The sequence below is a fragment of the Chiloscyllium plagiosum genome, unplaced genomic scaffold (genome assembly GCF_037043375.1).
Source record: "Chiloscyllium plagiosum isolate Xiang-an unplaced genomic scaffold, Cpla_swu_hap1 HiC_scaffold_26, whole genome shotgun sequence".
Taxonomy (NCBI): Eukaryota; Metazoa; Chordata; class Chondrichthyes; order Orectolobiformes; family Hemiscylliidae; genus Chiloscyllium; species Chiloscyllium plagiosum.
In genome coordinates this window covers 43,830,540-43,856,948 of record NW_028270164.1, presented here as the reverse complement: position 1 = coordinate 43,856,948, position 26,409 = coordinate 43,830,540, and the positions used below count along the sequence as shown (strand labels likewise).

At 42.0% G+C, this 26,409-nt stretch overlaps 1 protein-coding gene across 1 annotated transcript; it reads right to left on the bottom strand.

The window, feature by feature from the left end:
* Positions 1-7,421: 7,421 nt before the first annotated feature.
* LOC122562988 (translocator protein-like) lies at positions 7,422-13,353 on the bottom strand. Its single transcript, XM_043716288.2, has 4 exons — positions 13,174-13,353; positions 9,094-9,315; positions 8,479-8,617; positions 7,422-7,855 (listed from the first exon to the last, which is right to left on the bottom strand). Exons 2-4 carry the CDS (start codon positions 9,273-9,275, stop codon positions 7,679-7,681), a joined length of 498 nt encoding a protein of 165 aa, XP_043572223.1. The 5' UTR covers positions 9,276-9,315; positions 13,174-13,353; the 3' UTR covers positions 7,422-7,678.
* Positions 13,354-26,409: the final 13,056 nt, after the last annotated feature.

Below are 26,409 nucleotides of genomic sequence, written 5' to 3'. Positions count from 1 at the left end.
ACGAATGAGAGTGTCGGTGGAGGGGTACTGTTGGGAACGTCTGGAGAGGAAAAAACGGAGGGCTTGGAGGCCCTGGTCATGGCGGATGGAGGTGTAGAGGGATTGGATATCCATGGTGAAGATGAGGCGTTGGGGGCCGGGGAAACGGAAGTCTTGGAGGAGGTGGAGGGCGTGGGTGGTGTCTCGAATGTATGTGGGGAGTCCCTGGACTAGGGGGGATAGGACAGTGTCGAGGTAGGTAGAGATGAGTTCAGTGGGGCAGGAGCATGCTGAGACAATGGGTCGGCCAGGGTGGTCAGGCTTGTGGATCTTGGGAAGGAGGTAGAACCGGGCAGTGCGGGGTTCCCGGACTATGAAGTTGGAAGCTGTGGGTGGGAGATCTCCTGAGGTGATGAGGTTCTGTATGGTCTGGGAGATGATGGTTTGGTGATGGGGGGTGGGGTCATGGTCAAGGGGGCGGTAGGAAGAGGTGTCCTCGAGTTGGCGTTTGGCTTCAGCGATGTAGAGGTCAGTGCGCCAGACTACCACTGCGCCCCCTTTGTCCGCTGGCTTGATGGTGAGGTCAGGATTGGAGCAGAGGGATTGGAGGGCTGCGCGTTGTGAGGGTGAGAGGTTGGAGTGGGGGAGGGGGGTCGACAGGTTGAGGCGGTTAATGTCCCGGCGGCAGTTGGAAATGAAGAGGTCGAGGGCAGGTAATAGGCCAGCGCGGGGTGTCCAGGTGGATGCAGTGTGTTGGAGGTGGGCGAAGGGGTCCTCGGAAGGTGGGCGGGAGTCCTGATTATGAAAGTAAGCTCGGAGGCGGAGGCGACGGAAGAATTGTTCGATGTCACGGCGTGTATTAAATTCATTGATGCGTGGACGGAGGGGGATGAAGGTGAGTCCTTTGCTGAGGACTGATCGTTCGTCCTCAGTGAGGGGGAGGTCTGGGGGGATGGTGAAAACTCGGCAAGGCTGGGAGCTGGGAGCTGGTGTGGGTGTAGAGCTGGGAGTGGGGTCGGAGCCAGTACCTGGAGTGGGTGTGATGGTGGGGGGAATGGGGGTAGAGTCATGAGCAGGGGTAGTGTTCCCCTCGGGGTTCTGGGGGGTGGGGATAGTGACAGTGGGGTCTGTGGGGGGCGTGTCAGCAGAATGCAGGTGAGTGGCGCTGGTGGGGTCGGAAGTGGTGGCAGACACGGTAGTAGGGGTGGCGGAAGTCACTGAGCGTGTGGCATCGGCGATGATGTGAGGGCCGGAAGTGGCTGTGGGAGTGGCCATGATGGGGGCAGAAGTGACATCATCAATCAGCGTGGGGGTGGTAGCTGCATCAGCCGCATGGCTAATGGTGTTTCCGAGGCCAGGGGAATCTTCTGGAATGTTCAAGGAGCGCTGGTTATGGAGCTGGGTAGATAAAAGTTTGTTGTACTTACAGTTTTTGATGTTTGAGATGGAATTGAAATACTGTTTGTTGAGAGTATGAATTCTCCTGAGGATGTAGTACAGAGTGGGTCCTTTGCAATTTTGAGAGAGTGTGGCCCTCAGCTGAGGCAGGGCAGACTGTAGAGAGGTTAGGTTCCGGCGCATTGCTGCAAGCGTGGAGCGGAGGATCTTGATGGAGAACCGTTGCTGGTGTTTTTGAATCTGTAATCTGTACTGTTTGTCCTGTTGTGGAATTGGGCCAGCATTGGACACAAGAGTTGTAATAAGTATGGGTTAGGTCATTAATATGGTGCGTTTGTTAGGATATGGAAGAAATCCACATTGGGCTGTGTGGAGAGAAACCTTCCATAAAACTCAACAAAATTGACACTAGACTAAGATTCAGCCCGAGGTAAAACGCCTGGGGCTATATATTCATCACAGAATCTTGTAATCATTCCCTGTAATGTTAATGTAGTGAGTAACCTGAGTTGTACCTTATGTACTGTCAGCTTTGAAATACTGTATTCAATTCTGGTCTCCCTACTGGAGGAAAAATGATGTGAAACTTGAAAGGGTTCAGAAAAGCTTTACAAGGATGTTGCCAAGGTTGGAGGGTTGGGGCTATAGGGAGAGGCTGGATAAGCTGGGGTTAATTTCACTGGACCATTGGAAGCTGAGGAGCGACCTTACAGAGGGTTATGAAATTATGAGGGGCATGAATAAGGTGAATAGACAAGGTGGAGGGGGGAATCCAAAATTTGAGGGCATAGGTTTAAGATGAGAGGAGAACGATATAAAAGGGACCTAAGGGGCAACTTTTTCAGACAGAGGGTGGTGCATGTGTGGAATGAGCTGCCAGAGGAAATGGAGGAGGCTGGTATAATTATATGGCATTGGATGGATATATGAATAGAAAGGGTTTAGAGGGATATGGGTCAAATGCGATGAAATTTATTTAGGATATCTGGTCAGCATGGATGAGTTGGACTGAAGGGTTTGTTTCTGTGCTGTACAACTCTATGACTCTAAGTGATGTACAAGTATATTTTTGGGGAAAGAAGACTTTTGTTAGTGCTGTACTGTTGTTATGAGAATGATGTAAATCTGATTAGATTAGATTACTTACACTGTGGAAACAGGCCCTTTGGCTCAACAAGTCCATACCGACCCGCCGAAGCGCACCCCCCCAGACCCATTCCCCTACATTTACCCCTGCACATAACACTACGGGCAATTTAGCGTGGCCAATTCACCTAACCTGCACATTTTTGGACTGTGGGAGGAAAATGGAGCACCCGGAAGAAACCCACGCAGACACGGGGAGAATGTGCAAACTCCACACAGTCAGTCGCCTGAGGCGGGAATTGAACCCGGGTCTCTGGTGCTGTGAGACAGCAGTGCTAACCACTATGCCACCGTGCCACCCTGATTCAAGAGTAATGAAAACAAATATAAAAATTGATTGTAATTTTTCCTGAGACCTGATGTTGATTTATTTTAGGAAATTATTGGTGTGATGCTATGAGAATTCTTTTGCACAAGGATTTTTACCACAACAGATGGTCAGGAAATAAAATCAGATAATGAAAATTGTGCTGAAATATCGTGGTAACATATGCATTCAAAGTTACTAAGATGGATCAGATATCAGTGCAGGGCACCTCCCTGTCTGTGACAAATGTTCAATTATCCTTGGCTACTTGACTGACAACATTTATTTTCTTCTGCAAAAGGTAGTTGCAGCTGCTGTTTTGAGATAAGAAGGATGTTCCCTCATGTGAATATGTTAACTGGTTTTAACAGCCCAATCTCAACACTTGTGTAATTGACACCATTTGGAAATAGCAAAGGAAGTGAATTTATGTTCTAACTCTGCAGATGTGGTTTGTCAGTGGAGCCTTTGACCAGCTTGAGTGTGCATTTGAGAGCTTGATTAGCTCATTTCTGTTTGGTTACACAAGCGCATTGCTAAAAATGCAGCAATGACCTGGTATGCTATTTGAGCAAAGTGAATGGTGAAAATAATACATCAGTCAGAGTATAACAGATTGTAGCTCTGACCTGATGCTTTGCGCTAAAGATTCAGCAGTCCTTTTCTTTTCTTGGAACACAAGGTTTGTAATTTGTACTGGTTCCATTGCAGGTGGTCAACACAAACTTGGTGCTGCCTCCACCATAACAGACCCTCAGTGTAACAAGGGGCCAAACAGATTCCTCACACCTGCTGTCCTCTTCCCATTGTCTATTCCCTCAACAGAGGCCTGATCTAAATAGTGATGCTGCCATGGTTCTACAGCAGGGGCAATGTGATCAGGGCCCTCCAGAGCCACCCTCAGAAGGGAATGGGAGTAGATAGCCAGAGAGGTCATTTCTCAAAGTCTGGGCCCAAACATCTAGCAGCAGTTTCGGAAGAAGTGCGGTCACCTCCCATCGTTGATTAAGTCATGAAACAAATCTTCATTTGACATCTGCTACCCATCACAGCACCAGTCTCTCTCTCTCTCTCTCCTGGCTAAATACACCTCAACCTCATCAGCACCTACTGACTCTCACAATTCATGCCTAGACCCAGAGGTGTCTCACACACCTACAAATAACACGAGCCTCACACCAGCTTCTTGCTTCTCCTACATCTCTCTAGCTATTGAGCTTTGTCAGGCACATCACCCAAACGCAGAACCACATAACCACTGACGTTCTCCCTCTCACTTGCAGGAACAGCTGGCCTGCAATGGGAAGGAGCAGAGCAGAGTTGGCACTGGACAAGGATCTCTGTATCCCCTGAGGCCTAAAGAGAAGGCGGTTCTCATCATCAAGAAGGAGATGTGATGGAGGCTGTGACACCTGCCGTTGCTGAGAAGTGTGAGAATGATCGTTCTCAGCTTTCTGCTCACCCTCATCCTCACTGTCTGGTTTGATGACTTAGCAGCTGATGGAGTGTTTCTTGTTTCTGACGGTTTCATCTCCTCACATTAACCTTCCCCTTCCCCTGCTTCCAGACACTGAAAGGTGCCACTTTCCCAACTCTAGGAACCCCGTCAAGAGATGTCCACAGAGTATTCTCAGGGCCCTTTTGCTCAGACAATGTGTGAACCTTGGAGGCAAGTGTTTGAAGCGTAGGAGGTAGAGGGGGTGACCTAATAGAGGTTTACAAAATCACGAGGGGTATAAATAAGGTGAATTGCCAAAATCTCTTTCAAGGGAAGAGGAGTTCAGAACTAGAGGCCCAGATTTACTGTGAGAGGGGAAAGATTTAAAAGGTTCCTAAGGGGCCACGTTTTTATACAGAGGGTAGTGCATATATGAAACAAGTTGCCAGAGGAAGTGGTAGAGGCAAGTCCAAATGCAACCCTTAAACGACATTTGGACAGGTACATGGATAGGAAGGGTTGAGTAGGATGTGGGCCAAAAGCAAGCAAATGGGACTAGTTCACTTTAGGAAACTTGGTTGGCATGGATGAGTTAGGCTGGAGGGTCTGTTTCCATGATATGTGGCTCTAAGTGTATAGTTGGCATCAGCATGTGATTTGTCATCTGGGCATGGGTGAGCTGCAGCCAGGGTTACGGTAAAGAATATTTTGCTGTCAACTCACGGAAGTTGAGATTGCAGACAAATTCTGCTATATGAGACACAGGTGAAGGTTTAGATGAGACATTAAACAAAATAGCCCCCTCTGATCAAGGTGTACAAAATAATGAGAGGAATAGATAGAGTCAATAGCCAGAGACTTTTCCCCAGAGCAGGATTGACTGGTACGAGAAGTCATACTTTGAAGATATTAGGAGGAAGGTATAAAGGAGACGTCAGAGGTAGTTATTTTACGCAGAGAGTTGTGAATGCATGGTACTCTGCCAGCTATGGTGGTGGAAGCAGAGTCACTGGGGACATTTAAGCAACTGCTGGACATGCACATGGATAGCAGTGAGTTGAGGGGTGCGTAGGTTAAGTTAATATATTTGACATTAGGATTAAACCTCGGCACAACATCATGGGCCAAAGGGCCTGTTCTGTGCTGTACTTTTCTATGTTCTGTATACCAAGATACTGGGTGCAGTGCCAAACAACCTCCTGTCACTGTCAAAGATCAAAAGAATAGAGTCCAGAACTTTGTCTTGGTAACTTCTGCTCCTTCTCCCTGTCTTGCAGATTTAGAAACCCTGCCACTCCTACCCACAAACCCACTGTAACCATTATGTGGACAGGGCACCTCTTCCTCTATGCTGCCTGTGTTGATGCAGAAATCCTTCGACAAATCCATTAACTGACCGCAACATTGCACAAAACACTTTCAAACTCTTCCATGCACTTTACAAAACCAGAAGTTCTTGCAGGCAATTTGACAATCTGGCTTTAAAGAATGCAGGTCCATTTGCAACTCAAACGCTTGATTTTTACAAAGTAACACACAAATACTTTGTGATCCCAATTTCATATTCTTGCATCACAGCCGACATCAGTTATGAGCCATCAGAAAGCACAAATTCACAACCTTTACATGAGTGCCCTTCTTCACACCAAGAGAAAAAAATGCTCAACCTCTGGGTCTGGTCAGCCGTGGCTCGGCACTGTTAAACCAAGAATGGCAACTGCCTTCTCGGGTGGGTGTAAAAAAATCCCACAGCACATTAGATTTGGGAAGCTCTCCCAATGTTCTGGCTAACACTTTCCCTCAACCAACAATACTAAATACTATTATTCAGTTATTACTATTTGTGCAAGCCTGCTGGCTGAAGATTGCCCGTCATACATCCAAAATCATCACAATGACTATACTGTATGTACATCGTAGGCTATAAAGTACTTCAGGATCGTGAAAGATGCATTACAAAGGCAAGTAATTTCTTACAGTCAGTTTAACCTAAATTCAGCTCCCATGTCTCTTCTGGTAAACCTTTTTTGCGTGTATCTTTGCTTCTTTTATTTGGAAAGAAATTAATTTATCCTCAGCACAAGAAACCTTATTTTGATTAGTGTGTAAAGGTCAACATCTTTTCTCTGTATGTAGCGATATTGGACTGGACATCATGATCAATGCCCTCTGCATTTTCCTAACCAACTGTCTGTGAAATTGTAAGATGCCACTAGTCAATGAAGCAAAAGGGTGATTTAAAATGAGATTACAGTGAGATTAATGATGTGTTCAGGTTATACTTGTGAGTGATTATGCCACACATTGGTTCTCACGTGTTGGGAAGTTTGGACATCTGTTAATTTGAAATAAAGCCAATAGCTAGCAAAACACATTATTCAAGTATATTCTAATGCACTCAACCTAATGTTCTTGAGAACTAACCAGGCACACTCTCTGAACACATGGACTTCATAGTGAGATTCACAGGAAAAAGGGAAGTGGTAACGTTGAAGTGAATTGAAAACTATACTGCATTAAACATATGAAATGAATAGTTAAAATACAACTAATATATATAAATATTTTTCCCCATGATAATTGTATCGAGTGGGTGCCACAGAGAGTAGCATTTGCTCCCTCACAGTGCCAGAGACCTGAGCTTGATTCCAACCTCAAACAACTGTCTGTGGAGTTTGCACATTCTTCCTATGTCTGCATGGGTTTCACTGAGTGCTCTTGTTTCCTCCCACAGTCCAAAGTCGTGCAGGTTAGATGGATGAGCCACCTAAATGCGGGGTTATAGTGTTGGAGTGGGTCTGGGTGGTTTGTTCATCTGAGGGTCGGTTCAGACTCAGTGGGCTAAATGACCACTTTCTGCACTATAGGAATTTTGTGTCTGCGTTTGCAATCTTACAACATTATGTTCCAGGCATCAATACCATTCATGTCTCTATCTGACCTTCTGTTAGTGTTGCTTGTTCAAATAATGATTGTATTCTTGTTGAAGTTGTGAGGGAGTTTCTGGTCTGATTTGATGCAGGATAACAATAAAAGGAATAAAACATCAAACAGGCAGGGGGAGGGCAAAATCTTTGTGATGCTCAGTAGGATTCTGCAGTGACTGAGTATTACATAGACAAAGTGACTTCTTCAAACACACAAACAATCCAATATTTTAAATTTGCATTTTTTAATAAGCGTAACTAGTAAAGTAAAACAAATATAACAAGGTCACTCCTCCCCCCAACTCAACTTGTCTTCCTGTGGCGATATCCGGATGAAAGAATGACTGACAATGAGTAATGATTAGAGTGGTGCAGGAAAAACACAGCTGGTCAGGCAGCATCCAAAGGAGCAGGAAAATCGACGTTTCGGGCAAAAGCCCTTCATCAGGAATGAGGAGTAATCCTATCATTGAAGGTCTTTTCTTAACTCTGCTTCTTCTTGTCAGGGTTGTCCCTCCAGATACAGTAGGTAAGAGCTGTGGCAAGAGTGAGCCAAGCTAGATATGGCACCATAAGTAGTGTGGCTGTTTTGTTGATAGGGTACCAGGATACCATTGTTCCCACCACACTGCCACATAGACAAAAAGCTTCAATTAAGGCCTAAGAAACAAATGAGAAACAATAAGATGGAGCATTGATGAGGCAATTACAATCAAACTTTTGGTTGTATGAAAATTCTGTAAGCATGATCACAATGAACTGGACCGGGCAAGACCACTCAGATCAGAAAAAACTTGAACTAATACTCCCCAATATCCAAATTAGATATATCCCAATATCTTCCAGTCCAATATCCATCATTGTATCTGATGACACTGCATCCATTCCACCAATATACTTTAGGGTCAATTAAAATACTTTTCACACCCTTGGCCAATGATCCTGAATACCAACACTGATGTCAGTGGGTCATTGATCTGACCATCTCCATGACTGAGCAAATCTGGGTCAGAAAAGAAATCAAATCCATGACAGAAAGAGGACATTTGTAAAAGTGAAGTATTAAAATCCTTGATAAAAATTAACTCCTTCATGGGAGAGTGGTCGAACCTTGCTGGGTGAGGCCATTGTGGCTTATAGAACCAAGGTTGGCAGATGGAGTTCAGATCCAGGTCAGCCACTTACCACGTTTATTTATAGCAGAGCTAAAGTAAGGGAAGAATAGAAGACAATTCTAAAGATTTTAAATAATGGTAATAATCCAAGGAAAGCATCATATTTACCAGATTTAACTTGTGTGTCCCAAAAAATATAACAGAAAATGCCCAATTCAAAGTCAACTGAGTTCCATATAGACCAAGTGGAATGAGTGCCTCATTTGTGAAACCTCCTAGATCTCTCCATATCAGATACGAGGCATACCTGTGAAAATACCAGCAACAAGTTATCAGACAGAAGCAAAGATACTTTGTTGAGAAAGAAGGTTGTTTCAGGTAGCAATGTACTAATTAATCATTCCATCAAAGGACTTGTCCCAGCAACTAGGATTTCTTAAAATTACTTGTGTTTATAAATTAAGCCATCCTGTTTTACTAATGTGATTTCTTGTTCAAAGCTTGAGAATGATAACTCTACCCTCTGTATCAATGTTTGCTTTCACTATGTCATATTGACTAAATTACATGTTAAGTATTTTTTTAAATGTCCACTGTGCTGTTATGCCATACTGGGCAGTGCCAGTTTACCAACAATGTCCTACAGGCCCCTGCTATTGTATTAAGAATCCATGTCACTGAAAGTATGTAGCAGAGTACCAATCAATCCTTACACCAATGTTGTGTAGAATACTTCCTATCATTCTCTGTCATTATAATGGACGTCAGCAGAACTGCACTCACCCCATTCCTGTGTATAAAGCGGTCCACACTACAGGGATAATCTTATTGGGTGGCCGCCACCATGGTTTCTTCAATTGCTCAAACCAGGTCGGCACTTGTGACCGTCCTAGATACCAGCCAAGTAAACCTCCGACATGGGGCAACGTGGCAAATCCAACAATCTGAGCCCACACTGGTGCCATACTCTTCACAGTCACTAAAGGCACTAATATTCGCAGTTTCCTGAGAAAAGAATAAATATTAAATTCACTTTAGAACAGTATTTCACTGTACTTCTCAATACACTTACTGAATTCTACAAATACACTAATTCACATCAACACAAGCAAATGGAAATGGTTGATGTGAATACATTGAACATCTGCATATTTGTCCACAGCTATACATCCTGCTGCAGAGTTGAACGAAGAGCATATTTAAAACAATACTTTACATTCAGTTTCCTTTAAACAACACAAAGTGATATCCAACCAGTTGTACTGTGGTAGAACCTAGACTTAACTGTGCAATTAATAGGATACAATACATAATCTTATTACATTTTGCTCTGGAGATAAATCAAAACTAAGGAAGATCTTGTAAATGTGTAGTGCCTTTCACATCCTCAGGACTTCTACAAGCACTTCACCAACTGTGAAGAAGGTTTTAATTGTCGCTGTAGCAGCTAATTTGCACACAGCAAGTTCCCACATAGAGTATGAGAGAATGATCAAAGATCGCCGGTTGGGAGGATTGGCCCACATTGTCCAGGGATATGCAGGCTGGTGAGTTAGCCATGGAAAATGCAAGGTTACAGAGATAGGATTCCGATGGGATGGGTCTGGATGGGATGTTCTTCGGGGGTCGGTGTGGACTTGATGGGCCAAATGGCCTGCTTCCATACGGTAGGGATCTATGATCCTATGGATTCTAAGCTTCATCAGTGATGTTGATTTTGGGATAAACCTTTGCAAGGAAAACTCTCTGGCTCTTCTTTGAATAGCATTGTAAGGTCTTCTACATTGGACTGAAAGCAGAATGGGATTGGGTTTAATGTCTCAAGTGATAGCACCTTTAACGATACAGTGCACCCTGAGGACTGCAATAAACTGTCAACCTAGATTATCACATGCTCATGCTTCCGGAGTGGGACTTGAACCAATGGCCTTAGGGTTCAGAGGAAAGACTGCCATCCCTGAGCCGAGAATATCAGCAGAGCCAAGTTTCAAAAACATTATGGGCTAATTAAACCAAGTCCCCTTCCATAAGACCATAAGACATAGGAGCAGGAATCAGGCCATTCAGTCCATCAAGTCTGCTCCACCATTCAATCATGGCTGATAAGTTTCTCAACCGCATTCTCCCGCTTTTTCTCCGTAACCCTTGATCCCCTTGATATTCAAGAGCCTATCTATCTCAGTCTTAAATACACTCAATGACCTGGCCTCTACAGCCTTCTGTGGCAATGAATTCCACAGACTCACCACTCTCTTGCTAATGAAGTTTCTCTAAAAGGTCTTCTCTTTACTCTCAGGCTGTGCCCTCGGGTCCTAGTTTCTCCCATCAATGGAAACATTTTCCCAACACCTACTCTGTCCAGTCCATTCAATATTCTGTATGTTTCAATTACATCCACGCCCCATCCTTCTAAACTCCATCGTGTATAGATGCAAGGCCCTCAAAGCTTTTCATTCCTGGCACCATTCTCATGAACCTCCTCTGGACATGCTCCAGGCCAGTACATCTTTTTTGAGATAAGGGGGCAAAACTGCACACAATATTCCAAATGTAGTTTGATCAGAGACTTATAGAGCCTCAGAAGTAAATCCCTGCTTTTGTATTCAAGTCCTCTAAAAATAAATGCCAACATTTCATTTGCCTTCCTAACTACAGACTCAACCTGCAAGTTTATCTTGAGGGAATCCTGGACTGGAACTCCCAAGTCTCTCTGCACTTCAGATTTCTGAATTTCTCCCCATTTAGAAAAGAGTCCATGTCTCTATTCTTCCTCCCAAAGTGCATGACCACACACTTTCCCATGTTGTATTTCATCTGCTACTCTTTGCCCAGTCTCCTAACCTGTCCAAATCCTTCTGCAGCCTCCCTGCCTCCTCAATGCTATCTGTCCCTCTACCTATCTTTGTATAATCTGCAAACTTAGTCAGAATGCCCTCAGTTCCTTCACTTAGATCGTTAATGTATGAAGTGAAAAGGTGTGGTCCCAACAGCGAGCCTTGCGCTACATCACCGGTTGCCATCCTGAGACTTCCCAGGTCTTCTCTCCATTCCTGAGATTCCTACAGCTTCAGGAATCCATGTCCACTTCAGCCTCTCTGACGTGGGTTGCCTTTCATTAGAAATTCTGGCTCTGGCTCACTTGGTGAGACTCCCTCCTCATTGCCCTAAACTGGTTGGGAAACCCCGAAGTAGGATGCCATTTTGCCAGAGTATGTAAGTCCACTCTAACGCCACCCTATCAAAACCCACCATGATGTCTAAAGATTCACTCCAGATCACCTCTCAGTCATTATTCTTTCAAGAGAGCAGGCAGCCCCAGTCTGATCAATCATTTCCAGAAGATATAATTAAACTGAGACAGGTCAGTCGGCCTAACCGATCTTCCACCTGGACAAGGATCAATGTAACCAGAAAATGAACTGTTGTTGGAACAAAACCAGCAAGAATTAACAGGTCAGACAGCCACGACGGAAGCAAACGTTTATAGAATGCACTCTTTCCTACATCAGGTACCCAGTATACATGCTCCCACAAACTGCTGTATGATTAGATTAGATTAGATTATTTACAATGTGGAAACAGGCCCTTCAGCCCAACAAGTCCACACCAACCCTCCAAAGAGCAACCCACCCAGAGCCATTCCCCTACATTTACCCCTTCACCTAACACTGCAGGCAATTTAGCATGGCCATTTCACCTAACCTGCACATTTCTGGACTGTGGGAGGAAACCCGAGCAAACAGAGGAAACCCATGCAGATATGTGGAGAATGTGCAAACTCAACACAGACAGTTACCTGAGGCGGGATTTGAACCCGGGTCTCTGCCGCTGTGAGGCAGCAGTGATAACCACTGTGCCACCCGTGCCACCCAAGTATGGCACTCCACAAAGAAGGAGATGCCATGGGTAGTTTCCATGGGAATCGTAAATTCTGCAATGCAATTGGTGAAATTATCGGCAATTGGTATTATGTAGTGACCTTACTGGAGGGCCCATTACACAACAAGCTGAGAAACATTGCATGTTCAACACTGAAACGCCAGGATTATCAATTGGTGTGAAGTAGGACACAATCTCCCCATTCCCAACCTCCAAATCTGCAAAATATTATGAATAATATACCAGGCAAGTTATTGCACCATCACTTCCAAGTCAAAAATCTTCTGTAAAGTATGTATACAAATGTTATGAATAATGTATATATTTGGGAAAATACTGTTTTACAATATCATAGAGTCCTTACAGTGTGGAAACAGGCCCTTCGGCCCAATAAGTCTGCCCCAAATCTCGGAAGAGTAACCCACCCTGACTAATGTACCTAACCTACACATCCCTGAACATGGCCAGTTCACCTAACCTGCATATCTTTGGACTGTGGGAGGAAACCCACGCAGACACAGTGGAAATGTACAAACTCCACACAGTCACCCAAGGCTAAAGTCAAACCCGAGTTCCTAGTGCTGTGAGGCAGCAGTACTAACCGCTAACCCACCGTACCTTAGGTCGCAATAGTTTAATTGCGACGTAGTGGTGTAGAGAGCTAGAAATTCTGCTCCACATAAATCTGGAAACATGGATTTTATGGCAAAGATTCAATTTTAACGGGGAAAAAAAGAGATTTCTCTGAAGCACTCAGGCCCTATATACTGGACATTTAAGGGATCCTTTATGCTTAATGCAGACTGGACAAGCTTCTCAAAGTTCAATGCCGGCCTCCACTCAGTGACACACATTGTCTGTCAGTCAGCAGTAGGCTCCAAACCCATCAGTTCACTGACTGCTGCTAACTCCTCAGTTTCAACTAATTATTGCACCAGTTTCTACCCTGTTGCAGAGTGCCCGACACATTCCGGACTTCCCTACCTCCAAGGAAGTTGGAGAGTTAGTGCGTGTAGTCTCCAGTGGGAAACAGGAAGCCAGGAACAAGAGGATTGCTGGTAAATGATGAGAGCTGCTTGCTGCTGGCTTGCTTCTCCCGGGCGGAGTTGGGATCTGCTCGATGATATATTGTGAAAATCGTTTGCCTTTTGCTACACCCATGAACCAGACCACTCCCCTCTTCGTCACATCGCCAAGTCTACTCAGAACCTTTGCTGGGATCTTGCTATGTTGCAATGTCAGCCCCAATATTTGTGACTGCTGCTCTGTGAGGCACTCATTGGCTATGGAGCTTTTTGCAAGAACAAAGCGCAGCGCAATTGGAAGTTCTTTATGTGACATCCAACTAGCAGCTCAGCACTGTAAATTGCCACACTTCTCCTACACCCTGCTCCTTCGAACATAAGAGGGAGCCATTGACCAAGATGTTGCTGCCGACCTGTACAATGAATTAGAAAACAATAAAATCTCACCCCAAGATATTTGTCAGCTTAATGTCAAATTTGGTCAGCTGCTTCCTTCCGTACGTTTCTCAAGAAGTGTGTAAATTTCAGCTGAAAGAGGAGGTTAGTTAAATATGAGGTTTCAAGACCAATGTCTCTTAGGGGTGGGCCATAATCTGTTCTCCTCTAAAAGTGAAGAGTGACAGACAGTGCCCGGTCATTTCCTGAAGCAAACTCAAAACGATATGAGATTTCCCCCAAAACTCGTCTGAAGGTGTCCTGGCCACTATTTATCACTTAAACAACTTCAAAAAAAACAGTTTTGGTCATGAAGACATTGTTGCATATGGGAGCAAATTGGCTGTGGCAACATAATTACACCATTTTATTGGCGGTGAAGCACTTTGAGAAGTTCAGTGTTGGTAATAGGCGCTACATAAATCTATTTCCTTCAGATTGTCTTAGTGGAAACATGCTCACCTAGGAGTCATAAGGTTTTGAGTCCGTAATCCACAATTGGACTTGAGTAAAAAAAATCCAAACTTGGCATTCCGCTATCAGGACTGTGCTACTCTATTGCAGGAAGCATCCTTCAATTAAGACATTAAATTAAGGTTCATCTAGGTGTTCAAATGAATATAAAAGTCTGAATGACGCTACTCAAAATAAAAGTGTGTTCACCTAGTGTTGTAGCTGTTAACCAAAGTTATCAAAAACACATTAATCAGGTTTCATTCTGTTAATGTTTTGAGATCACAGGTCTGTGTGGAGTTTGCACGTTCTCCCCGTGTCTGCGTGGGTTTCCTCTGGGTGCTCGGTTTCCTCCCACAGTCCAAAGATGTGCAAGTCAGGTGGATTGGCCATGCTAAATTACCCGTAGTGTTAGGTGCATTAGTCAGAGGGAAATGGGTGTGGGTGGGTTACTCTTCGGAGGGTCGGTGTGGACTCGGCCTGTCTCCACACTCTAGGGAATCTAGTCTAAATATAGTCTTATCAAATGGGCACCAAATTTACTATGTTACACTGACTTTCTCAATCAGAAGTAATTCATTATGCATGAACTGATTTAGAATTCAAATACTGCTTGGCTGTACCATACTTGAGTATTGCTAATAGAGGAGGCATGATGTCATAGTTTTCTCTTGCACTTATCAGGACAGACAAAAGAATTCCAAATTTCAAAGGGAACATCAACTTATACTGTTTGAGAAACAGGCAAGTGGACTCTAATTGGTTGAGGTGTTGTGGGGAATGCACAAAGGAATGGTTACCCCCAAAGCTTTTGTTTAAATTCGAAAGGTCATCGCTTTTTGGCAGAAACATGACATGGGGAATACACAAGGAAACAGATGGCAAAAGTCAATTGAAACATAAAAGCATGTTCTGTAAAATCTCCCCAAGAAAAGTTTGTTAAAATGGTAAGATGCTTTACCTCACTCACATCTGTATTTTTAATAACTGGAATACTCATTAATCACATTCTCAATTGTATCAAGTCCCACTCATTATTTATATCTAAAGCAATGCCTGGATTTTAACATTGACATCCTCATTTCCAAATCCTTCCCTACCTCTATAACTATCCTTTCAATCCTCCAAGACCTCTAGATACCTTCAATTCTGCCCTTTGCACATGCCTGGCTTTTGTCACTTAATCATTGCAAGCCTCCTAGGTTTGGAATCCCTCCCTAAAATATCTCTATGTCTCTACTTTTCTCTCCCTCCTTGAAAATGATTTTTAGCTTTTGGTAAAAACAAGTGTTGGCTGCATCAAATTTTATTTGATGAAGTTTCTGGTAAATATTTTAAGATGGCTTAAAGTTGCTACAAAAGTAAATTCACGGTGTTGTTGAGATAGGTAACAGATCCCCAGTTAGTAAAGCTATCTTTGCAAGAGTCAATGAGAATAAAATAATTTTCATAGTCCCACATTATGAATTAAATCTAGCAATGCAGAATAGAAATGGCAGGAAAATACAGTTTAAGATGTGAACACAAATGTTCTTCACGTTCATTTAAAAAAAACACACAATTACATGGGGATCAAATCTAACCTAACAAGATTAGAAAAACTATTAAGTTATCCTACATTGCAAGGTTAGAAATGACAGAGCATTGCATATTTATGTAATAACAGACACTACTGTATAATCACATTTGAAAATATATAACATGATTGCAGTATGTGTAAAAAAGTTACATTTTATCAGATTTTTAAAAAATAAAGTATAATTATCAATTTCTATTAGACAGAATTATTTTAACAATGAAGGCGGCGTTTGGTATGCTTGCCTTTATTGGTCAATGCATAGGAGTTGGGAGATCATGTTGCGGATGTAGAGAACACTAGTTAGGCCATTATTGGAATATTGTGTGCAATTCTGGTTTCCCTGCTATAGGAAGGATGTTGTGAAACTTGAAAGGCTCAGAAAAGATTTGCAAGGGATGTTGCCAGGGTTGGAGGATTTGAGCTATAGGGAGACACTGAGTAGACTGGGGCTATTTTCCCTGGAGTGTCGGAAGCTGAGGGGATGACCTTTTAAAGATTAATAAAATCATGGGGGGGCATGGAAATGATAAATAGACAAAGTCTTTTCCCTGGGGTGGGGGAGTCCAGAACGAGAGGGCACAGGTTTAAGGTAAGAGGGGAAAAATTTAAAAGGGACCTAAGGGGCAACATTTTCATGCAGAGGGTGGTGTGTGTATAGAATGAGCTGCCAGAGGAAGTGGTGGAGGCTGGTATAATTACAACATTTAAAAGGCATCTGGATGGGTACTTGAATAGGAAGGATTTAGAGAGATATGAGCCAAATGCTGCCAAACAGGACTAGATTTATTTAGGATATCTGGTCAGCATGGTCGAATCAGGCCTAAGGATCTGTTTCCATGCTGTATATCTCTATGACTCTAATATTAAGCTTCAGGAAATTATAGTAGAGCAAAGATATTCTCTATTGTCTGGTTACACATGTTCACATGGATAATGTTTTAAAAATGATGATGTCTCCAAAATATATTGATAATTTGTCATGAGTTCTTATTGTATAAATTTCTGCTTTGAACAATGTTAAATAATAGAAGTGTGACATTTCAATTTTCTATTTTCTTGGATGGGTAACCTTGGTGGATAGATTTGATACTCATCTAATTCTTGTTTTAGGATCATAAAAAAAATTTCCTTGGATTGAAAGAGTGTGCAATCTACTTTAAGAAATTAATGGCATCATTCTGAGCAGGGTATTGAGAATAAACTTGGGTTATCTTTCTCCATGATACAGACTGTGGGGCTGTGAACAAACCGTCTTATCTGATAAATGGAATAATATATTTTCTATTACAAATAAAGGGAATATTTAAGCATCAGAATTCTTATTCTATCAGTGTTTAATTTAACTGGATCTTGTTCTACTATGGTTTGTACAAGATGTTTTCATCACTTTTTGTTTCTCTTAACTGTGCTGAAATTAGGCTTGAGATTGGTCTCCCCGTGTGTTGGTCTTCCTTTGTTCAAGTCGAAAATTCCTCACTAATGAACCTTGGCCTAAAACTACAAAGCAAACTATTCATCTAATTAATAAAGTTAGGTCACAGCAGATTCAGGGTGAGTTTGCCAATTGGATACATAATTGGCTTTTAACAGCAGGAGACAGAGAGTAATGGTGGAGGGTTGCTTTTCCAAACAGAGGCCTGTGACCAGCAGTGTTCCACAGAGATTGTTCTCGGTGCTTTTTTGTCTGTCGTTTATGTAACTGGTTTGGATGAGAATGTAGAAGGTATGGTTTGTAAGTTTGCGGATGACACCAAATTTGGTGGCATAGGAGATAGTGAAGAAGGCTTTCTAAGATCACAAAAGGATCTTGATCAAATGGGTCAATGGACTGAGAAATGACAGATAGAGTTCAATCTGGATAAATGCGAGGTATTGCATTTTGGTACAACAAACAAGGGTAGGGCTTATACAATTAATGTTAGGGCCTAGGGTAATGTTCTAGAACAGAGGGACCTAGAGTAGCAGGTACACAATTCTTTAAAGTTGGCTTCACATATAGACAGGCTGGTTAAAAGGCATATGACACACTTGCCTTCATTGCTCAGTCCTTTTGAGTATAGGAGTTGGGACGTTATGTTAAGGTTGTACAGGACATTGGTGAGGCCTCTTTTGGAATGTTGTGTCCATTTGTGGCTGTCCAGTTATAGGATGGGTACTACTAAGTTAGAGAGGGTTTAGAAGACATTGACCAGGAAGTTGCCAGGTATGGAAGGTTTGAATTATAAAGAAAGGCTGGATAGGCTGGGACTTTTTTCACTGGAGCATAGGAAGTTGGGAGGTGACCTTGTAGAAGGTAATAAAATAATGAGAGATATAGGTAGTTGTCTTTTCCCTAAGATAGGGAATTTCAAGATTTTGGGGCACATTTTTTTAAGGTAAGAGGAGAGAGATTTAAAAAACACATAAGAGGCAAATTTTTAACACAGAGGTTGGTTTGGGTGTGGAATGAACTTCCTGAGCAGGTACAATTACAGTGTCTAAAAGACACTTGGATGGATACATGAATAGGAAAGGTTTGAAAGGATATGGGCCAGGAGCAGGGAGGTGGGACTAATTTAGTTTGGGATTATGTTCAGCATGGACTGGTTGGACCAAAGGATCTGTTTCCATGCTGTATGGCTCTATGACTCTTCAACATCACTGTTCTGCTTGATCCTGTTCCTCTTGTCATCTGTATTCAGTCGATGTCATCCAGATGGTAATCAGAATCAGGAACTCTTGATATAAGCCTCCAGCAACTCAAGGGGTCCTGATTATGCTTCAAACTATGTTCTAACTTGTTCTTCATCTGAAAGCATTCATCTCAATATAAATCAAGAACTGAACATGGGTTTGTGCCTCAGTGTCAGACCATCGTACATCTACTCATGAAACCCCTGGAAATCATTATTCGATTTTTGTCAGTGCGATATTACAATCTTCACTAAGCATTGCCTGAAACACTCCCAGAATTTGTTCCCCATTGATATTAACAGCCCCTTCTGCTTTTGGACATTGGGTGGCAGTACCAACCAATTTGCAGAACTCCCACAATATGTGAAATATTAACAGAAAATGCTGGTAGTACTCAGTTGGTTAGGCAGCATCTGTGATGTTTCTGATGAAGAACCATCACAACCTGAAGTGTTAGTTCTCTTCACAGATGCTGCCTGATCTGTTGAATATTTCCAGCACCTTCTACTTTACTTCAAGGTATCTGGCATCTGTTGTGGTTTGCTTTTCTATCTCACGCTTCTATCATGTTTCACTTAACCATAATTTCTTCCTCCTGCACATTCTTGTAAAAGTGTTTTTAAAAATATTTATTACTGATTTGTTTCCTGTTAATATTACAACTGTATTGCATTTTATTACTAACTTTGAAATTCTCATCTTTGTTTCTAAATCCATCCATAACCTGGCCCCTCCATTTCTGTTTAATCACCTCTGCACTCCTGTCAGTCTGACATCTTGCACAGCCATGATTTGCACCATTGGTTACTGTGCTTTGAGCTGTCTAGTCCTAACATAGAGTCATACAACATGGAAACAGACCTTTTGGTCCAACCAGTCCATGCCAACCAGAATCCCAAATTAATCCAGTCCTACCTACCTGCGCTTGGCCCATATCCCTCCAAACATTTCTTATTCATGTACTTATCCAAATGTCTTTTTAACATTGTAACTGTACCCACATCCACCAATTCCTCTGGAAGTTCATTCCACACACAAACCACTCTCTGTGTAAAAGAATTGCCCTATGTCTTTTTAAAATCTTTCTCCTTTTGACTTAAAACTATTTCTGTTACAGTTCCTGTTTCTACTTATAGCACAAGATACATAAAATGATATGAATTTTGAGTTGAAATTTGAAATTGATTAAATAAAAATGAACTGATGCCATTTGTTTGTGCTAATTAGGCCTCTCAGTTTCAGCCTCAAGGCTCCTTAAAGTTAGATCAGACTGCACTTGAGAAATGGAGACTTTTTACCTGAGGATGGACTCAAGAAATCTCACTTGAAGAAGTAACGTAGGTGTGACATGTACTACAGCCTTTTCAAGCCAGAACAAGAAAGAAGGCCATAGAAAAACAGTTTAAAGAGAGAGTATCACTCATGAATTTGTGGAATTCACTGCCCCACACTGCAACATTGAGTAAATTTAAGGAGGAAATAGACAAGTTTTTATGAACAATGGGTTGAAAGGCTATTAAAGCAGCCAGAAAAGTGGAGTTGAGGTGAAGATGAGTGTTGCTGAACAAAGAGACCTTGGAGTGCAGGTTCATAGCTCCTTGAGAGTGAAGTCGCAGATAGATAGGATAGTGAAGAAAGCATTTGGTATGCATTCTTTTATTGGTCAGAGTACTGAGTACAGGAGTTGGGAGGTCATGTTGCGGTTGTACAGGACATTGGTTAGGCTACTATTGGAATATTGCATGCAATTCTGGTCTCCTTCCTATCGGAAAGATGTTGTGAAACTTGAAAGGGTTCAGAAAAGATTTACTAGGACATTGCCAGATTTGGAGAATTTGAGCTATAGGGAGAGGCTGAACAGGCTGGGGCTGTTTTCCCTGGAGCGTCGGAGGCTGAGGGGTGACCTTATAGAGGTTTACAAAATTATGAGGGGCATGAATAGGATAAATAGGCAAAGTCTTTTCCCTGGGGTCGGGGAGTCCAGAACTAGAGGGCATAGGTTTAGGGTGGGAGGGGAAAGATATAAAAAAGACCTAAGGGGCAACCTTTTCACACAGAGGGTGGTATGGGTATGGAATGAACTGCCAGAGGAAATGGTAGAGGTTGATACAATTGCAGCATTTAAGAGGCATTTGGATGGGTATATGAATAGGAAGGGTTTGGAAGGATATGGGCCGGGTGCTGGCAGGTGGGACTAGATTGGGTTGGGATATCTGGTCGGCATGGATGGGTTGGACCGAAGGGTCTGTTTCCATGCTGTACATCTCTATGACTCTATGAGATCAGCCATGGTGGAGCTGGCTTAATGGGCCGAATTGCCTCCTCCTGCTCCAAGTTCTTAGGTTTTTGTGTTCTTATGTATAGCAACTTAAAAAATCTCAGGACACCCTTAAGCATTTTAAAGCCAAAGACACTCTTTTGAACTGTTATCAGTGTTAGAATTTTGAGAAATTTGCAGTAACCAATTTGTGCACAGCAATATCCCACAAACAGTGACAAAATAAATGAGCAGATAACTGTCCTGGTGATGTTTACTGAGAAATTAACATTGTTAGAGTACTGGAGAAAGTTTCCCTGCTCATCTACAAATATTGCTGTTCATCTATAACATCGATGCATGAATGCAAACTACTGAAAGACAACACTTTCACTACATTCCCTCCATTATTCAAATAGACAATGGTTGATCTCTATTTTAATTCCAAAAATCCACTTTGGTTCTGTATTCCTAATTATCCTTCCCTCATAAAAATCTACAAATATCTATTCTGAAATTTTCAACTGACTTTCCTCTATCTCTGTTTAAAAGGATGATTAAAAAGGGACCAAAATTAATGACATCACAGCAGTGACACAGGATAAACACCATCATGTAATCTAATTAAGAAGGAATGGAGGCCACTATCACAATCAAACACAATTCATTCCTGTTATAGAAGGAACTAAATTTTTTTACATAAACATCAACTTGCGATCTAAAGATACCTTGCCTTGATGGAATGTATTGTTTTTAGTTATAGAAAAAACGTCAACACTGAGTACCTGTCCAGACAGACTTGGATCAAAAGTGGCTGCTAAGCACTAAACATTCACCAGGCTGTCCTCAGGGCATCTGTTTATGATATTGTTTACTGGAACAAGCCAAGTGACTCATACGTTTGCAATAAAATTGCTTAGCTGCTTTTGCACATTCTAAGCTTGAAGACCACAAATCATTTTCACCTCACAATTGCTGTTTCATTCGAAAGCCCCGCTTCAAATCCTTTAAATCTCTGTGAGACTTTGGCACATGAGAAGTTCAAAACTTCAACACAACACTCATTACCTATCATAAGTTGGCTGCTTTAGTAGAGGGTTCACATTATCTGGGTGAAAACTCTGTAGGTGTAAAAAGACAACTTGAATGGACAGATTGAGAAAACAGATCTAACCATCCAGGTAGGACGTGAGATGAACCATTCCAGTTATGCTGTTCTATAAAAGTATTTAATAATTTTATTTTCAAGGCTTTCATGCGTAACCTCAACTCCATTCACACTATTTACTTAGTTCTGTTGTTGAGGGAATTATCAACCTGAACTAATTTGGATATTAAATATTCTCATGATCTAATATACCGTGTTAATAATGTACAATCTATGTCACAATGCGAGTTATGAAACATAAAGCAATACTGACCCATTAATTTCTCCCCTCCCCATCCAATTACTGCTATCTAATCTGAAGATAAATATTTATTTTTTGATCAGAACTGGGATTGACTAATGTCTGTTAAATAAATTGTAAGCTATCGAAGCAATTCCAAAAGAACTCTTCAAGTTAATGTCAGTAACTAAAATAAATTGATTATTCTAAAAGTTGTTATTGCTACGTGCTAAATAAGATTTTTTTAATCCATCATTTCAGTTTATCAACTGTATTTTTATCATGTTGAGACATTTACAATTATTGCCACTTGATTCCACACGAGCAAACACTATCCTTATGCTTTGTGACTTTGTACTCATCTGTGCAATAAAATCTCCTCTAGTTGGGGTTAAAGGTTCTCAACACAAACACTATGCACCAGTAATGGGTTCTTCAGTACCTGTCATACAGTTATACTTCAGTTGCCAGAATCACATATTGAGGATCTGAGACAGAGTATCCATATTCCTCTGAGAGAGTACAACTGCAGTATTCCAAGACAGTTCACCTGTAATACTCTGAGACAGAGCACCTGTTCTAGGCTTCGCTCAGTCAATCCCTTTCCTCTCTCAAGCACTGAGACATTTTGCTGAGGTTCAATTCCAGTTGCCTTTTGTACCCAGTGACCATTATTTGTACATAAACCTTGTTTGGGAACATTAAAATGTGGAGTAACTATTGGTGAATTAAATCTGCTCCTTTCCCCCATCTCAGTTCACACGCACATATGGTTGAAGCAAGGGCCACTGGATGAGTCAACCTGAGTGAAAAACTCAGATGGTTTTTGCCTTCCTAACCCTGAGTCTCTGAGGCTAATTGTGGTCATGGACAGAAACAAAAATAGAAGTTGCTGGAAAAGCTCAGCGGGTCTGGCAGCATCTGTGAAGAGAAATCACAGTTAACGTTTCAGGTCCAGTTCTGAGGAAGGGTCTCTGGATTCGAAATGTGAACTCTGATTTTTCTTCTGTTTTTGTTTTTGATTTACAGCATTCACAGTTCTTTCGATTTTTGTGGTCATTAACAGGTTGTGCTGTGCAACCTGAATGAGCACAATTTGGACTGTAGGCTGAAACAAGATTGACTTTAGGTTGACAGAGATTGAACCTTGCTGTGTAATGTTTTCTGCATTGTAATGGTGATGATCCTTCAAAAGTACTTCACTGGTAGTACATCATTCTGGGACATGCTGATTTGTGAAAGATGCTACAGAAAAGAAATAAGTTAATTTGTTTGGGTTTTGCCAGCTGTCGTGACTCAACCAATCATTATGGAAACTTGGTGAGCTTTACATTTACCCATGAGTGTGTACTTTAGTAGTAAAACTGGTAAGGATGGAGGCTTGGAAACTAGGGCTGTGACAGTGTATTAACTGTATTAGGGTTATCCGACACAGTTTAGGACATAGAGGGAAACCTGGCTGTGCATGGAATCTAAACATATCAAGAAAGTATGTTTAATATCTCTTATGGGCTTTTGATATGAAATATCTATTTAGACATTGACAATGCAAAGGTTCTATTTGCATGAGAAAATGAATTATGCAATTTGACTTGGTGACTCTTTTAGCAGGTTGTACAGATTATGGATTGAAACATCAGCTCTATCTTAATTTGGTGAACAGATATGAAGGTAATAATCAATGACAGACCTGGGATTGGAAGATTAATTATATCTGAAATGGAAACAATACTAATATTTGCATTGGGTATTCATCATTCAACATAGAAAGATTATTCTCTGCAACACAGTGGACAATTTAGCATGGCCAATTCACCTGACCTGCACGTTTTTGGATTGTGAGGAAATCGGAGCACCCGGAGGAAACCCACGCAGACACAGGGAGAATGTGCAAACTCCACACAGACAGTCACTCGAGGCTGGAATCAAAACCAGGTTCCTGGCACTGTAAGGGAGCTGTGTGACACTGAGCATCTGGAATATGAACCTACATAATTTACGCAGAAATTTCAAACAGGTTCGTTTTCCCTTTAAACCCTATGTGCTAGACCTTGTAGGTCCTGGTCATTAATACAATGGATTTTCGATTTGTTAATGACTTGTCCTTTGTGTCAGCGTATGTGTGATAGATACATTCAGTCTGGTATTTCATTGATAAGGCTTTCATCATCTGACAAAGTAACAGCTTTCAGATTATGTTGTTTCCTGGTGATTTATCCACACCCAGTCAAACAACTCATCTTTGCTGATAATAGAGATATGTACCAGAAAGGAAGACAGAGATTGAATTGATCTGAAGCACTGGGAGAGTTTTTTTATATAAATCGCTGCTGTAACCCCCATGTTCAAGAAAGGATCAAGATAAAAGATGGAAAATTATAGGTCGATTAGCGTAGCCTCGGTTGTAGGTAAAATTCTAGAATCCATCGTTAAGGTTGAGATTTCTAAATTCTTGGAAGTGCAGGGTCAGATTAGTACAAGTCAGCATGGATTTAGTAAGGGGGGGTCGTGCCTGACAAACCTGTTAGAATTCTTTGAAGAGGTAAAATGTAGGTTAGACCAGGGAAACCTGATGGATGTTATCTACCTAGACTTCCAAAAGGCCTTTGATAAGCTGCCTCATGGCAGGCTGCTGAGTCTGGTGAGGGGCCATGGTGTTTGAGGTGGGCTACTGGCATGGATTGAGCATTGGCTGTCTGACAGAAGGCAGGGAGTTGGGATAAAAGGTTCTTTTTTGGAATAGTAGCTAGTGACAAGTGGTGTCCTGTAGGGTTCAGTGTTGAGGCTGCAGCTGTCCGCTTTATATATTAATGATCTGGATGAAGGGACTGGGGGCATTCTGGCAAAGTTCATCAATGATACAAAGTTAGGTGGACAGGCAGGTAGTTCTGAGGAGGTGGGGAGGCTGCAGAAAAATCTAGACAGTTTAGGAGAGTGGTTCAAGAAATGGCTGCTGATGAAATTCAATGTGAGCAAATGCGAGGTCTTGCACTTTGGAAAAAAGAATACAGGCATGGACTATTTTCTAAACAGTGAGGAAATTCCTAAAGCCAAAGTACAAAGGAATCTGGGAATACTAGTCCAGGAATCTCTGAAGGTTGACTTACAGGTTGAGTCCATGGTTAAGAAAGCAAATGTAATGTTGTCATTTATCTCAAGAGGGTTGGAACGTAAAAGCAGTGATGTGCTACTGAGCCTTGAAAAAGCTCTAGTAGGCCCCATTTAGAATACTGTGTCCAGTTTTGGGCCCCACACCTCAGGAAGGACATACTGGCACTGGAGCGTGTCCAGCGGAGATTCACACGGATGATCCCTGGAATGGTAGGCCTAACATATGATGAACAGCTGAGGATCCTGGGATTGTATTCATTAGAGTTTAGAAGATTGAGGGGAGATTAATATAAACTTACAAGGTAATTCATGGCTTAGAAAGGGTGGACGCTGGGAATTTGTTTCCGTCAGACGGGGATACTAGGACCTGTGGGCATAGCCTTAGATATGAGAGGGTCAATTTAGAATGGAAATGAGAAGACATTTCTTCAGCCAGAAAGTGGTGGGCCCGTGGAACTCATTGCCACGGAGTGTAGTGGAGGCCAGGATGTTAAATGTCTTCAAGGCAGAGATTGATAAATTCTTGATCTTGCAAGGAATTAAGGGCTACAGGGAGAGTGTGGGTAAGTGGCATTGAAATGCCCATCAGTCATGATTGAATGGTGGAGTGGACCCAATGGGCTGAATGGCCTTACTTCCACTCCTATGTCTTATGGTCTTACAAAGAAAGATCAACCAACAGTTTGACTCATTATCAGGTGAAAAAATCTGTGAAAATTCAATAATGAGATAATATTTGATGTATCACCTTGTAGCACAGTATTGGATTATAATAATTCTGCCACTGACAGTACCTGAGAAATTAGCCCGATAAGAAAAGCCATCAAACTGTTCTTTTGTAATCTACAGGCATGTAGACTGTGAAGAATCTTATAGCACATTGTTCTCAACCTTATTGCTTCTGAGGTCCTCTACCTCCAGTTTTAGAGAATGTGTTAATTACTATACTTACAGCACATAATAAACTTGCATTACCTCAGGATGCGTCAGAATGTCAGCCTTAAAATAAATACTAATGTTATCCCTAACTTCACTCAAATGTTAAGCAAAGCACAATAAACCCAACCTCAAATGAGTAAACAAAGGATCAGAAACAAAAACAGAAATTGGTGGAAAAGCTCAGCTAGTCTGGCAGCAACTGTGAATAAAAAGTCATAGTTGATGTTTCAGGTCCAGAAACCCTTCCTCAAAGCTGATGGTCGCTAGGAAAATGTTGTGTTTTATGCAGAAAATACGGTGGGGGGAGGGGTAAGGAGTAAACAATGGTTGGGGATTGAGCCCAATGAAACAGAACAGTTG